At 39.6% G+C, this 16,339-nt stretch overlaps 1 protein-coding gene across 3 annotated transcripts in view; it reads right to left on the bottom strand.

Annotated features, from left to right (window-relative positions):
- Positions 1–740: 740 nt before the first annotated feature.
- ELOVL5 (ELOVL fatty acid elongase 5) overlaps positions 741–16,339 on the bottom strand; it is a 37,299-nt gene continuing 21,700 nt past the window's right edge. For all 3 annotated transcript variants that reach the window (XM_054179957.1, XM_054179955.1, XM_054179956.1), the window contains exons 3-8: positions 14,832–15,019; positions 8,493–8,570; positions 7,704–7,875; positions 6,100–6,224; positions 4,155–4,289; positions 741–2,722 (exon numbers count right to left, since the gene is read on the bottom strand). In XM_054179957.1, coding sequence (XP_054035932.1) covers positions 2,591–2,722; positions 4,155–4,289; positions 6,100–6,224; positions 7,704–7,875; positions 8,493–8,570; positions 14,832–15,019 — 830 coding nt within the window. In that variant the 3' untranslated portion in view covers positions 741–2,590. The remainder of the gene's footprint in view (positions 2,723–4,154; positions 4,290–6,099; positions 6,225–7,703; positions 7,876–8,492; positions 8,571–14,831; positions 15,020–16,339) is intronic.

Genomic DNA, 16,339 nt, shown 5'->3' with positions numbered 1-16,339 from the left:
TTGGTGCCATGGCTTCTGCCTTACACATAGTCCCTGTATGTAGGCTTATCTTCCAGAGAACTGCACCTTATGGAGCCTTACTTAGAAAACAAAATTTGCAGATGTGGGACAAAACCATCTTAGCAACCATCTCAGTCATTAGGAGCTCCCTCCCAGAAAAGAGCAGTAACAGTATGAAACTTCTGAGCTTCAAACACAAAGTGCAAAGCCCATTTCCCTGCTCCAGCTTTCTTGTTTTTGGAGTCTCCTATGTAAGTAGTTCTGGATTTATTCAGCATATCACAGAATTATCTGAGCTGATTAAACACTCAAGTGATCCTTTCTGAGCCCCCTCAGACTGAAGTGCAAGGCTAACTATAAGGAAATTGTAAAAATGCTCCCATTCTGGAGAGAGGCATCATTCCTGTTTTATAAACACAATATTTGAGGGAGAAAGTTCCTCTTGGCCATGTTAAGCTTTGCTCCCAGAACTCATTGTCTCGGAGCTATTTGGGCTGCTCTGCATTCTGTGTGTCAGTAATCTCAGCAGGAGGTTTAATCCATCACATGGACAAGTACTTCTACAGCCAGGCAAGGGAAACAGCATTTAGTAGCAGCCAAAGGTTTCTGTAAGGAATTTGTTACCATATCTCTAGTACACTAAATTTCTCTGAATATCTGCAGCTATCCTTCCATCATGACAGCTCCTCCTTCGCCTGACAAGGGATTGGAGCAATGCACTGTATCTGTACAAACCCACCAGAATTCAGGCAGAGATCATCAAAAGTGTTTTAATGATTAAACCATGTCAAACATTAACAATGTAGGTATATTCAGATGAGCCAAAGGTTTATTTCTAGCACATTTAGACAGCCTATTTTGAACATTACAGCTGCTGTACTGAGCTATGTAAAGACTGCAAACCAGTACCTAGAAATGAAGACACACACAAGCTTTGATAATGTAAACATAACAGACACTGTCTTCTTCAAAACAAGGAATCAAAACCCACAAGGCTAGTAGGGGAACTTATGAATTCCCTAAAAGATGTGCAAAAATTTTAAAAATTATTTAATAAAAAAAAATTAAACATGTTAAAACTGGAATTTATATAAATATCAAAAAAACAAACAAACTTGAGCAATGACCAGCAGAACATCTTGCACAATTTCAATTTTTTCAGAGCTTAATGAATAAAATATCCATAAGCCAAACTCCACCCTGACAGATAACAGAATACCAGCAACAGACACTAACTTTGCAACTGACTCCTCATATGTGCAAGGCAAGATTTTACAAGAAGGAGTAACTTCAACAAGTGCTCAAACTAAACCTTCAGATAACAAGCCAAAACATTACTGGTGATATACACAACTCACGCTATAGAAACAGACATTTCCAGCACATATCAGTAACATTAAAAAAAACCAACCCAAAACATTAGGTCTGACTTACACTGTTTAATTTTGATGTTTGGGAAAAAAACCCCAACATTTGTGTTAGGCACATTGTCAAAATGAACATATGCTACATGAAGAACAGTATGGATGCCAACATAAATGCAGACAACACCATTGGAACAGCATCTTTCTGTCTTTGTATTGAAATACTTGGATAGGTCACATACTTCAACAGTAGCTCCTAAGATGTGGATATGGCTATAGTCATAACACTTGAAATTCTGCCAGTTTCCCTATTAAAAACCAAATCACCCTTTATCTAGCATTTAAACATTACCAGAAATAAGGAGGAAAAAAACACCACAAAAACAAAAGAGAGAGGAAAAAAATGGGTCCACCCTGTATATACCCTACACCTTAGAGACAATATTTAAGTCTTACTGGACTGTGTAAGCGCCAATTAATTTGACATTAGTGATGTACTTCAAACAAAAAAAAGTAAGATTTATTAAAAAGGTAAAATGCCTTTTTCCACCCAATTTTTATTGTTTAGTCAGTTAAAGCCAAATATACAAAACTAAATGTGCCATTTCCAATTTCACTGTATCACATAAGAGCTCAGTAACGTCATGTGTCACACACAGAACAGTAAAACGGTCAACAGATTCCTCTAAATGGCTTCTTTTATTAAAAAGTCAGTCAACTGAAAAGCTCAAACATACCCTAATTTTCAAAACAGTAATAAGCTTTTGGCCCTGCTTTTAATTTAAGGCATGTGTGTTTACCTACTGAAACCAGCATTGTACAAATTACCTCTACAATCACATGCAGGATCTAACAGTAAAAAAAAAGAAAAAGGAAAAAAAAAAGGAAGTTCAGATTACAGTGTTTTCAAATTGTGAATCATAATTCAGCACCTATCATATTGACTAGTAAGGCAACAGCAGTGTTGGATACTACAATAATACTCCCTTCCACAGTCTACAGTGGGGTCAGTGACAGCCCAGAATTATTTTTAAACTTTAACCTACTTTTATGTTCTGTATACAGTTTCTACGATGTTTGCACTGGTTAAGTCCTACATAAATCACACTATTCTAGGCAGGAATAGTTACAGTAGCCGTTAGAGTATTAGTGCACAACTCTTATTGTGCTTACAATCAGATGATTTTGTTGTTGGGGGTTATCAAAATGGTTTTTCAGTTTGGTCTTCAATCCTTCCTTTGTTTCCTTTGTTTCACATTGTTCTCAAGGGAAGAAAAGCTGTTTGTGTACCCATTCACAGTGGCTGTAGAGCCGTTCTGATACTCTTTCCTCCTTGAGGATGCCTTCTTGTTGTAAGTCTAAAATACAGGGAAAGACACATGGTTTTGCTTAAACAGCTGCAAATAACGGTTTCCTCACAGTAACCCAAGAAACTCAAAAGTAAACTTGCTTCCATCGATTTTAAAGACCTGCTAGTGGCAAAGACTAATGACCGTGTATGAGGCTATACTATTCCTTCATTTGGATAGTGAAAGAGAATTAGTTCATTGGAAAAGAAAAAGGCTTGGTGGTATGATGGTTGCATTGGTGGTGGTATGTTAACAGCAAATACGAAACGAGGAAAGCAATTTTATGAGCGGACTATGGCAGAAGAATACACTCAAAATGACAAGTGAGGAAGAAGGTTTGATGGACTGCAGGGGACTAATCTTGAACAAAGATGGAACAGGAAATGGGAATACAAGAACAGTGAAGGAGGATCAGAGTCAGGAATGTGAAAGGAATTTGCACTGGTCAACATGGGAAGGAAAAACCTAACAGTATCAGGGAGGCTCGGAGCAACAAAAAAAGACAGTGGAGTGAAAAAATGTAAGTAAATAAAGTCATTGTCATGGGAGGGCTCAGTCATCTGGAAAGAGCATTTCCTAAAATGTGTATGTGAAAGACAGTTAAATGGTTAAAGATAAAATATGAGTAAAAATTAAGAATGCTATGTAATAGTTGGAATATAGTATCTCATTTAATTAGCATGTTCATATGCAGCCAATGACAGGAACCACAAGTCTGACTTTAGGAAATGCCAGAAGATCAGATAGGGAAGCCTGCTATGTTTCCCTTCATGAGTTATTCTTCAGACCCTAAATGCTCAACTCCTTCAGGTGAGGTTTAATATATGTAACAGATTTTGTTTGGGTGCATTAGGCTGTGCTGGTTTGATTTTCTGAAGATGGGTACATCTTTGCACAGAGACTGACTGTGACCTGCTCAGAACACATACTGAGCCTGGATCTGTTCAGACATAAAATCAAGCTTTGCCATATGGAAATACAAACAAATGCCTGTAAAGGTGATCCACAACCAGGTTTCTCTATGGTGGGAGTTTGGGTAGTTTCCCTGGATATAAACCAAGCATTTTTCCCTTTTAAGAGCAGTAATGAATAATTCTTTTGGGTGCTTCACAGGTTCAGAGGCTGCTGTTTTATTTCACACTAGAAGTCTGTTTCTTACATACATCTCTTCCTCTCCCTTAGCTGCAGTTAAAATTACATTAGTAAAGCACTTCTTTTGTACTATTTCTTACTGTCATTTACAAATGGTTCTGAATTACAGAGAGAAAACACCCAACAATTTGAAACTGAAGGGCAGACCAACAGCTATGTTGCTTTAAGAACACATGCATGTTACTGAAAGATAGCAAAAGGACATTTCAAGCATCACTTTCTGTAAACAGCTTTCAAATGAGAAACAGCCAGCAGAATGCTACATAGAGTCAATGAATAATTCTTTTACCTGAATGTAGAAATTTGTGAAGAGGATAATCAAAGAAATCATATATGAAATCTGGAAATACAGCCACCCCTGAGGAAATGCACATGGCCAAACAACACCACAGCTGGTCTGGAAGATTGTCAGGACAAACTGAATCTGAGGAGAGGAAAAAAAACACAAGAGAAACAGAGCACATGAATGGAAGGAAGAAAAAAGCCATTAGTGACCAAAATTTTACAAGTTCATCTTCTCTGTTTTGCTAGCAGTGTAAACATGAGTTAGCAGATATTCAGGTTGTGTTATTCTGTTAAGTGTTTTTTATTTGATTAATCTTGTTCCATTTCAGACCACTCGAGTATCTTATGTAGAACTGATTTATACATATACTAAGGAACAAAGACCACCTTCTCCCTAGTGAGAGCTTACTAGGGTTTGACTCTACCATCCTAAGATCATAGATCTGCATCTCACTGCTTCAGCTGCAACAGATTTGGGGTCACTGGTTCTACACACAGATCTTGCAGACCTCTCCCACAAGCAGGGACTGCCTGGCTCCAGTGGAAGAATTTTTGGGGGTAAAGGCTGAAGGGAAGCTGGTGGTGGGGTGTGGGTGTTGGGGTTTCATTATCTTCAATTATCTCTTTTGGGAAAACAGAGTTTAGCTTTAAGTGCTGCAGAGGGCCTTCAGCAAAATTCATCCTTATGTAAAGGCTACCAGACCAGATTAGGGAATGTTTATTTAAAGAGGGAAAGACCATTGTGTTCTGCTCTGCTATTTTGCTGCCCTAACAGCTATGCATGCAGAGCAGGCAGGGAAGTGAAAGCAGCTATGACAATAGCCAGGAGAACAACAAAGACACCCAGACACTTCGACTCTGCAGCAGTCAGCCAACCAGGGTGAAGAACAGAGCCTAAATCCCTAAGGGGTAAAAAAAAAACCACCACAAGGCAACTCCTCCATACTGTCCCCCAAACAATGATCCTCACTGCTTAGCCATCCTTCAGGAAGGAAAAGTGCTAAAAAGAAAACAAATGGTTTTGTGAATCAACACTCTGAATTGCTGGCAGTAAATGGTATTAATCATCACCAGTAAATGTTATTAAACCTATTCACAGCTCAGAGAGGGTGCCAAGGGGAAGGTGGTGGTAGGAAGATAACAGAAAAGTCTGTCCCTAGGCTTCGGTTTCTCCACCTACAAAATGTGAGACAGAACATCCATGCACATTTCCCTGCGGTGTTCTGACACGTTATACACATTGAAACTTGGTTCTCATGCAGTATCACTACAGCATGTTCCTTAATTGCATTGCTCTTTTCACCTCCAGTACACAACATTGGAACTTCATCACTGTACACACAGGAAACAACACAAACGGATACAAGGAGTCCAACAAGGAGTTACATGAGAGAAAGAAAAAGTCTGCCCATTTAAGTGCAGAAGGAGCTCAGAAATATTGAACACATTTTAATAAACCATTTGCCACTGCATGCAAAAGTGAGACAGAAAAGCCATTGTCTTGCAGGACTAGAATAAAGGGCCTTGTTAGCTAGGGCCTGCATTGCACTTGGGTTCTGATCTGTCATTTCAACATCAACCTGAGCAAGCATGCACAACAGTGTGCTGGCTCAAGTGGATTTGGAAGAAAATCTCCTCTCTGGCTAGTCCCAGAAACCCAGGGTCGCACCTCCCAAATACATCTAGCCATACAATGTGGTGAGGTGGAGGAAGATCCCACTTATCTCAGCACTGATTTGTATACATCATCAGTCTCCAGCTCCCCATTGCCCTGAAAACAGAGTGAACAGAGGTGCAGAACTTGGATTTCTAAGGTGGTTTAGGCACTTAAAGATGTAGAAAGTACTGCTCTTCATTTTCCCTCCTTCCAGCCCCTGCCAAAATTTCTAACTCAGTAAAGACAAGAGGGTCTCACAAGAGTGTGAAGTGTTGAGGAGATGATCACTCACCAGCTGCCCCTGAGTGATGTACTTCTTCCACCACAGATAAGGACGCATTGCTGGAACAGCCGACAATCCGTAGTAGGAGTACATGAGGACATGGATAAAGCTGTTCAGTGTGGCACCAAAGTAAGCTAAAAAAGGGCAGAGGAAAAAGAAAAGTACATTGCACTGTTTCATGAAACCTACAAGAATTACAAGGTCAAAATGTTACTATGTAAAATACAATTTCTTTTAGAAGAAAGGCTTGAGATTTATTCCCCCCTCCCTGATTTTTCTTCTGCTCACTCAACCGAGCGGCTCAGCTGCTTTACAGATGTGCACTTCATACTGGCCTTCTGGTTTTATTTCCTCAACAGCACTCTTTTTCACATCAACATTAGGGTTTCTCAGGGGAACTGAGGAAGCTGATAAAAAGGAGGCATGTAAACCCAACAATCAATAGCTCCGCCCACCTAATTTTAGACTTATTTCACTTCCTTCCAAGCAGGAGCCTATTTTGTAATTTATAACCAAAAGTAACAGATACCTTCAGAAACTGCAAGTTAGTAATTTTATTTGTCCTTGTTTACAGCACCTTTAGTCATTAAAGACATTTTTTAAACTTAACACCAAACTGCCCAGAACTGTGATGGCCAAACAGAACACAAAGCTTGGAAAGGAAGAAGAAACACACATCACTAGAAATAGCATATAAGTAAGAGCACACAAACACATGATAGATTCAAGTATCTGCACTTTTGACTGCTGTATAAACATGCATTGACTTCTCTGGAGGAGAATGTGGTTCCAGATGCACACTTCTTGTAAGTCCAGCATTACTCACTGTTGTGCTGACAACACAAAACAAATCGAAGTTTCTATGTTGTTTGGCTCAGAAAGCAGACTCCTGAGCAATCCAGCCTCTTGGTCTGCACAGCCAGTAGTTTGCATCCACTGATTTGGAAAGGTTTCTCTTGGATGAGTGTTCAACAAAGCCAGTATCTACAAGCTGCACATCTGAACCACAACTAAAATATGCTAATGCAGTTAGGAAACTAGATGCCAGCTAAAAGCAATGAAATTAAAGAATCAAATCAAGATTGCCAGAGGTTAGCAGGATTTAGACATAGAAATCTCCCACTTAAGATGTACTCAGTTAAGTCTATTAGAGCTCAGGGGAAGAGATTTTAATTGAAATCATTTGTTATGGCTAGTGGTATAATGAGATTAAATTAAGAAACTAACATCTCAAGTGAACTTAATGGATACAAGAATCAGTAGTAGCCATTTTGCAGCTGAAACAAGCTTCTGATCCCAGAGTGTTGTTTCATTAGAAGGTCTGCAACCACAACAACAAAAGAGAAAGCAAGGCTGACAGGTACCAGATCTGGACTGCTGCAGCTGACGAATGTCACACTGCCACACAAATTCTTGAAACTACATAGGCATGCCTGTTCTAGAGACTCTGCAGCCAGCTTAATTCCTACATCTATCTGCAATAGTTGCAATTCAGCAAAGCCCCTTAATATGAGACAGAACAGCTGAATGTACCAGAGATGTTTGGTTTGACCAAAAGAAAACCAAAATGATGCCCTTGTTGCAAGTGTTCCCTACCATAACCCAGTACTTACAGTGACCACAAGGCACCCAGTTCATAACAAACCACCAAATGTTCAGCATAGTCGCATGGTGGTAGACATGCAGAACGGTGATCTGATGATTATTTTTCCGCAAAATGAAAAAGAAGGTATCCATGAACTCAATGAGTTTGGAGAAATAGTACCACCAGAGGACACGTATGATCTAGGAAGAAGGAAACAAGTTTTAGCAGCGCTGCATATTGGAGGGGCTTTGGCTAAGAAATTAAAATCCAGGTTCTGCCCTGCACTACTTGGACTGAAGACACTGCTGAGATCATCTTTAATGTTTCTACCTCAGGTCTCCTAGTAGGAGATCTAGGTACAAATTCATAGCTAAGCCGAAAACAAGATGCCAAAGACTGCTTTATGAGGCTATTGCTGTGTACCTGGGGTGTCCTGGAAGAAGCAACACAATATTTAACTATAGTTTGTCCTACAGTGCTCTCTGTAATTCAGAGGTCTGAACAGGGACCAGAAGAAATCATTACCACATCTCAGAAAGAGAGTCACAATACACAGTGCCTGGATGCAGTATGAAGACCAAGTCTTTATTTTTTTGGCCTGGGTGCACTTGAAAATTTAGATAATTCCTCACCATGAACATATTGTAGATTAACTATTATGTTTGACTATGCATAGTCCATCGTGTTGTGAAAGGAGGGGGGTGGAATAAGGCATACAGTTTGAATAAAATCTGTGTAAATAACACTAGTCTGTTCTTCACTTGCACACATGCAGACAATTTGAAACATTATTAGCTGTAAGGCTTAATGACGTTACCTTCATATCAGCTTCTCCTCCACTGTGTGTATCCTGACAGAAGAAATTGTATCCTCCTTCCCATACTCCTGTCACCAGCTGAGAAGATCAAAGAATAATGCATTATCTGGGGAGAAGGCTGTACCCTGCAGCACAGTTCAAGCCCCAGGCAGTGAACAAATCATAGTGGGGAGTGAATTAACAAATTATTCTAATCGAGGTGTACCAGAATAAAAGTGGGAAGGAGCATCTTATCCTCACTTATCCCACATGGCATATGGGTTTTCCAGAGTCATACTCCAGACAGACTCTCAAGAAATATCTTTCCTCCTTGGCTGATGACGTCATTGTTGGTGAAAGTGAACAACCAAAGGAAATATATTTTTCTTCTGATTATTTTTGTAAAGAAAAAGTTGTATTTTAAAGGCCTGTTATATACAGAGATCTGACTGCCATTTTTTCAGCCATGTAACAGAGCAAACCTTCAGCTGTGCTATCCTTTATGGGTAACAACTCATGTATTACTGTACTGCAATTCTCCAAGATCTTTTTAAATAATTCACCTATCCTGCATTCACAACATATCTCCCAGTACAAGTGACTTCCTCCATGGGATATGGCATTGCCTGCCTGACTTCCTGGCATAACAAATAACACCTTGAATATGACAAAATTACTTTTAAGAGAAATGCCACCTATCAGTCATGGGGCTGGCTGAAACCTTTGCAGAAGCAAGAGGCAAAATGGATGTCCACATCCCACACTTTCATGGGTGGGAGATGGAGGGGCTGCTTGAGAGTGGGATGGGAAGAGGATAGGAGCAAGCCTTCCTTTAACAGCACAACAGAACAGAACATTGGATGGTGCTTATTAAAACAATTTTCCCCTTGGGTATAGCATGAGGAGAGGAGTGAAAAAAAGAATTGCCAGGTATCCCAAGAAATATTTTAAAGGCAGACAGAGATACCCTATCCTGCACAAGCAAGTTGTCCATTTTTTGGCCTTAACTACACTCATGCAGAATTAAAAAACCCTCTCCTTTGCAAAGTCACAGTGGAAAAGATTTTGTACCATAAGCAATTTAAAATAATCACTTGATTAAAAGACTACTATAACTGGTATGATTAAATGCTGCTCAGAACTGTGAATGAGAAGCTAATTCTAAAAGGTACAATAAAGATTATCACTTAAATGGACTACCTTCTCCTAATGTTATTTCTTCATGCCTCATTTTCCTCCTAGATTAGCTTTTAAAATACCCTGTCAGCCTAGATCATTTTTTTGACCTTCTGAGACAGAATTATTGCCACCACTTACCAAAAAAACCAAAAACAAAACCAACAGACATCTAGTTATATCATAACATAAAGATCTGGAATGATCTCATGTATTAAAGATAAATCAGCATCACTCTGCTACAGTGAGAGCAGGGCAGCCATGCACATCGATGGGAGACACAAGCAATTTCTCTCTGCAAGGGAATGCAGCCATGGGAGTATTCTTCTCCTGGACATAAGGCAGGCACAGCTGTAGAAAGCACACCAATTTAACAGAGGTACACAGAGGACCTGTTACGTCCCAGAGCAAGTCTTGCACTAAACTGCTCTTAGGGCACCAAGGAGAAGCCTGCATGGCTTCACAAGTGCCTGCCAGTCACTCAGACAGAAGACCACATTGTGCTGTGATCATGTTGTTAAGAGCTTACAGATGTTTTCATATAGTTCTCATAGTTCAGGGGAGTGTTAGGAGTAGAAGGATAATCACAATGTTTATATTGTAATTAATCCAAATACCATCCAACACTGATGCTGAGGTCCATCAACTTTTTCCAAGGCTAGCATAGTGAAACCCAAAGAGCTTTCCCTGAAAGCAATACAGGCTCCCTACCTAAAGTACAACACAACCAAAGATGTCTGGATGGATCCCACCTTTCTGAAGGCTGAAAGCTATAGTTAGCTTCAGTTAAGGCCAGGTACTCCCTTGTTTCCAGAAAAGCATATAGTAATGTGCTAGGAGCTGCAATACTCTCATCTCACAGCCACAGGGGTTTAAATAACAGCAAAGCAACATCTGTAGGAAATTATAACATCTTTTATCATATAAACAGTTAATATAGTTCCAAAATGAATTTTATCCCTTCCTCTAATCAGAAGGAACTAAATGGTGGAAAGCTGTGACAGCTGCCTATGAATGGCTGTTGTTACCCACAAACCTTGCTTGGCGCAACACACAACACAGATCATCCAGATAAGCTGCTCCTTTGCCTCACACCAGCACTCACACCAGTACTACTTCTGCACCTGTAATACTTTTGGCACTTGCTGGAAGGCTTTAGGAAAACAAAAACAATGGGCAACTCTGAGACCGGACTACAAATGCTCCCTAATGGCTCTGTAATGCATGGGACTGGGAGAAAAGCTCCAGGGAGCTGCCTATGTGCCACCCACAAAGCAGTAAGAGAGGTGTCATAAGTTGCCAGCTAGCACATTTAAGTCATTCTTCATGCTTGCTGTAGTCTGCTTTCAGGCAGGTCAGAGTTTCTAACCACTCCCAACAGCTACTGTACAGCAGGCCTCAACTTGCCCAGCAACAGGTTAGCGGATCCTCAGCAACCCTAGATTTGAGACAACCTTTTCCTGCCTACTCTCCCTAGGAAGTCATAGAATCATAGAATTCTTAGGGTTGGAAGGGACCCCAAGGATCATCTAGTTCCAACCCCCCTCCCATGGGCAGGGACACTTCACACTAGACCAGGTTGCTCAGAGCCACATCCAGCCTGGCCTTAAAAACCTCCAGGGATGAGGCTTCCACCACCTCCCTGGGCAACCTGTCCTTCATTTTCAGATTGGCAGGCGTTCACACTTGCTAATGTACAACCACAGGCACATCTTCTCTCAACAAATTAATCTGTCTAGAAAAGGACAACTATAATAATTTTCACCAGAGTATGTGATTTTTAAATGACACAAAAAGAGACAGCTCCTTTGTAAGCCAATTAAAATGGTACTCAAAGTCAATGCTAAGTCTCTTGGCTCAGGGGAAAACACTGCAGCTCAAAGTGGCTCAAGCAACTCATACCACTTCCTTCCTCTGCACTGAAACTTACTTTCTTTTTCTTCTTTATATTGCTTTCATTTTGTAATTCCATTGCTGGAATTACTTTAAAGTGCTTTTTTTATCAACTCTGCTACCAAAATAAACCATCACAATAACACCAGTCTTACTGGCTGTAGGAAAGGTGTTACTAGAGAACATTTTATTTTCTTGTCATAAAACCATGAAATTCACTGGAGAGGGGTAGATAAAGGACCCAGTATTGCATCAGGCTGTCAGGACATGGTGTGTTTATGAGCTTCAAAACAGAGTGGGATTAACAGTGAAAAGGAACAGAAATTGACATGACTGATCAGAAAGCAAGCAAGTGCCTGCAGAGATAGGAAATTTTATCTTTACCTGAAAAGCTCAGGAGAGAGATCAGAGCTTTGGGACCTGTAGAGAAAGAAAGGGTAAAGAGCAGCCTGCCTCCTGCAGCTCACAGGCCACGTCTTCACTGTCCCCTCTTTCCTAAGACAGGGTGTGACTCTCAGGATGCTTTTCCTACAACATATACACCACCTCCCTCATTGGGAAAATCTGACACACTTCTCTGGCAGATTTTGTAGGGAATTGATTTTTCAGATGAAGAAAAAAGAAGTGATCTTTTGAATGTCTTAAGTGAGCCTTCATCACTGATGATTTTTCTCAAATGTAGGTCTAGGTGGCAGTCTAGATCATCTGGCTACTTTTGCTAACAAACACCCCCAACATAAAATAGGTCTGTGTGCCATATAATTAGACACACGGAACTTTCTCTGCTTTGCCAAATTACCCAGCCATGCCTCAGGTGGAGTCTGCTGCTCTAAGTACTCCTGTGGCTCTTTCAGACACGGAGGATAATGAACCCATATCCTAAAACCTCTCTGCCTGCCACAGCACTAGGCATCTCCTCCACCAGGCAGGAGGCCACCCTTTGCTGGCTCTGCCCAAGACAGGAGGGCTATTTCCCCAGAAAGTCCAAGGACTGCAGATTTATGCAAAATATAGTATCGTTTGCCCCTATTTAGCATCTTCTCTTCCTGAAGTATGGGAGTGGGAGGTCAGCCTGAATAAACTACTTCCGCTCCGCTAGCTCTGCCTTGCCTTTTATTTTGTCTCAGACAAAGAGCCCACTCCTTTTTTCTGCAAGTACCAGAACCCAGCCTAGTCATTAAATGCCCAAATAATTTATAGCAAGTACACACAAAAAGTACGATCTTATGAATTCCAAATAAGAGGTATAACATTTCCAATGATTTTAAAATAAGGTCTATGATATTACATTAGTAGATAAATGGTGCCAAGTACACAGTAACTAGAATTATACAAATTCTACAATGCAAATATTTTCCCCCCATTCCATTGCATACAAACATTCAGATATAAAGGTTAGAAAACCAAGCAGGTCATCTTTCTCATCCTAGTTGGGAGGGTGCCTCACTTCAAATCCTATGTGACCAAACCAGTAAGTTAAACTGAGCTGTGATGCTATGAATCATGACCTGAACCACCATGGCTATAATTCAGCAAAACTCCAAAGCAGGGCTGCAGGTGCATCACACACAAGCTGTTAAAGCACCTTACTTTCAGAGAGGCTACTAAACAAGTTCCTCAGTGGTGATCAGTCCCTGGCTACAGAACATAATTTGCTCTCATGTCTAGCTTGCAAGCACTGTCAAACACATTTTGTTGCAGCTATTATGAGTTTAATAGGCTTCCTAACACTGCAGCTTTGTGTATTCCCATTTATGAAGAGAAGGTATATTTATAGCAACATTAATGAATACTTCCATAGAGATAATGTTACATTACATTTATGCTTTGAGGTAAAGTGTTTCACTATATGGGAAGAGCCTTTATATTCACCATATTTTAGTTGTCCCATTCCTTTACTATATAAAACCTATTCAGCTGGTTACAAGTATGAGGACTTCATTAGTATACAATCAATAGTCCTTTCTTGGTAACAAGTTCATTTTTCTCTTGAAAAAGGCATTTATAGGATCAACAGTTCATATTTTTTTCTATTGTTTAACTTTATCAGCAGTTTTTGTAACATGGCAGAATGTTACAATAATTTTCACTTAGAAACTAAGAGTACTATTTGAAGTATAGACTATCCTTAGAGTTTTATTCACACCTAGTACAAGTGAAGAAAATCTGCACTTGTAAATCCTCTATAACATAACTGAAGATTAAAACAATTGATTATTATAGAATTGTAAATCATACCTGCATAAAATAATGCAGATGGTACCTGAAACCACAGCAACACTACTTTCAGACAATTAAACAAACAGAAAACTTTGTCTGGATTATAACATCCTGACAGGGAAGTCAGAAGCGCAAGCACATCAGGAATACAAGTTGTTCCAAGTACCCACTGAATCCAAAACTGCTCCCCTGAAAGAACTGATATCTAAGTTCTTAAAAACCCAACTCAGATTTTTGACTAGACAATTCGCTACACAAGAGAAATAACTTCAAATTATTTACTATCTAAACACCTTGTAAAGCAGTACAGAGTTAGCTACAAACTGATAGGTGAACTACAGCTCACATATAGTTCAAAATCTCTCCTTATGGAAAGGAGAAATGCTTTTGATTGAAGCCACACATTCAGTCATTTTTGACCACATTCTTATTTACAATGCCACAGTGCTTCATTTTCACTTTCGTTAAAAAAGAAACACCAAACAGTTCTAAAGTGCTCTCTGCAAAGTGGAAAACTTTATAGCGCCAAAATCCTTGATTTGTTAGGCAAGAAAATAATTCCACAAAAAGCTCGATTCAGTTTGAAATATACGTTCAGATTTTAACTTCCAAGAAACAAATGAAGCACAACAACACTGATGCAATTGTCTCTGTAAAATTAAGAGGACATAAAATGAGCTATTGCAAGCTTACAAAGATAGATGTAGAATGTATGCACAATTAAACACATTTAAATAAAACACACTTTGCCCTCCAATCCACCAGCACAATCACACTGAGCATGACTTCCAGGCAAGGAGGAGTTACTGAAAGAGCAGCCAGGTTTTGCAATGTTGCTAACCAAGGTCAACACAGATGCTTAAGGCAAGGTTTGCTTCATACCATCCTTGGAGGTAACATTACAACTACGGTTTTCTCTCCTGAGAGGTGACATTGAAGAATGGTTGCAACACTTCTGCAGATGCTTCACTAGCTTTAGGAGGACTGTCCTTAGAGATCATTTTCAACGTAAGCCAATGTAATTAAAACAGATACTACAAAATAACCATGACCCAACCCATTTTCTCCTACCTCATGAAACATATACAGAGAAAGCAGTGTAAGTCCAAGGTTGTAGACCACTAGAATACCCCTGCATGAGAATGGTTGCTTGTTCCGCATGTACTTTGGTCCTAGCCATACAATTAGTAAGTACAAGACTGAAAAGATAAAGGTAGGTGTATAGTTCTCCAGGAGAAGCCATCCTTTTACTCTGGGGTCTGAAACAAACAAAAACATATAAACACTTAGATTTTCTAAGAGAAAGAGTTCAATGAATCCAGAAAAACTGTATCCAAAATGCTTCTAGCACAAGAAACTAGAGAAAGATAAAGGAAGAGCATCAAGCCCCCTTATTAAGGGACACATTGCTAATTACAACCTTTGCAAACAAGACTGTAGTTATACAGTTGTTAAAGAAAGAAGAAATAATTCTCTTCCTAAAGCAAAAAATATTCTTAAATTATTACTATTATTTAAAAATACTAATTACCATTTAGAATCATCATTCATCCTCAATAACCCAGATGAACTTAAATTATATAGGAAAGCTTCAACAACCCTCTACCCTGATTCTCTCAAATCAAGCTTTGCCAACAGCGTACACCTTACTTCCTCAGAGCCAGCAAAGCTGAGTGAAACAGATAGCTTTGTGGTTAGTGATGGATGATCCTAATAATTATTTTCTAATCAACACTAACTATAGTAGACTTACATATGTGCTATTGAGAAGGATTACAATTTTGAGCCCTTGTATGAGCAATGAAACCCACCAGTCAGTCCAGTCTGAAAAACCAGTCTAGATGGCAACACGTTGACTGCTCAGGAAAAGCAAAGAAACCACTCTGGTCAAAAGGACAGCAGGGCAACCACGTGGGACATGCACCTTTGAACCATACCTATGTCATCCATACCCAGCAACAGCATGGTTTCACTAAAGTCTGCCCAAACTGAAGCCGAGTTTACCAATTCAAGTACTGCTGGCATTCACAGCCCTGAATTAATTTTCATACAATCACAGAATGTTTTGGGTTGGAAGGGACGTCTAAAGGTCATCTATTCCACCCCTCCCCCTGCAGTGAGCAAGGACATCTGCAACTAGATCAGGTTGCTCAGAGCCCCATACAACCTGACCTTGGATATTTCCAGGGATGGGGCTTGCATCACCTCTCTTGGCAACCTGTTCCAGTTTTCCACCACCCTTACTTAAAAAAATAAAAATAAAAAATCTTCCTTGCATCTAGTCTAAATCTCCCCTCTTTTAGTTTAAAAACACTAACCCTTCTCCTATCACAACAGGCTCTGCTAAAAAGGTTGTCTCTATCTTTCTTGTAAGCCCTCTAAGTATTGAACGTTTCCAAAAACTGCATTTTTTTTTCATTGAAAATTTCCTTAGCAGCTCCAGTTATGCAGGCAAAAGTATTTTTATTTCATCAAGTGCAAATTACAAAAAAGTTGGGTTTTTTTTTTTTGGTTTGTTTTTAAATAAAAGATATTAAATGAGGGAGGAAGGCAGCAAATATCCGAGTGAGGTAAGTCTT

Source organism: Dryobates pubescens, chromosome 3 (genome assembly GCF_014839835.1).
Source record: "Dryobates pubescens isolate bDryPub1 chromosome 3, bDryPub1.pri, whole genome shotgun sequence".
NCBI lineage: Eukaryota > Metazoa > Chordata > Aves > Piciformes > Picidae > Dryobates > Dryobates pubescens.
This window is presented reverse-complemented; position numbering and strand designations above follow the sequence as displayed.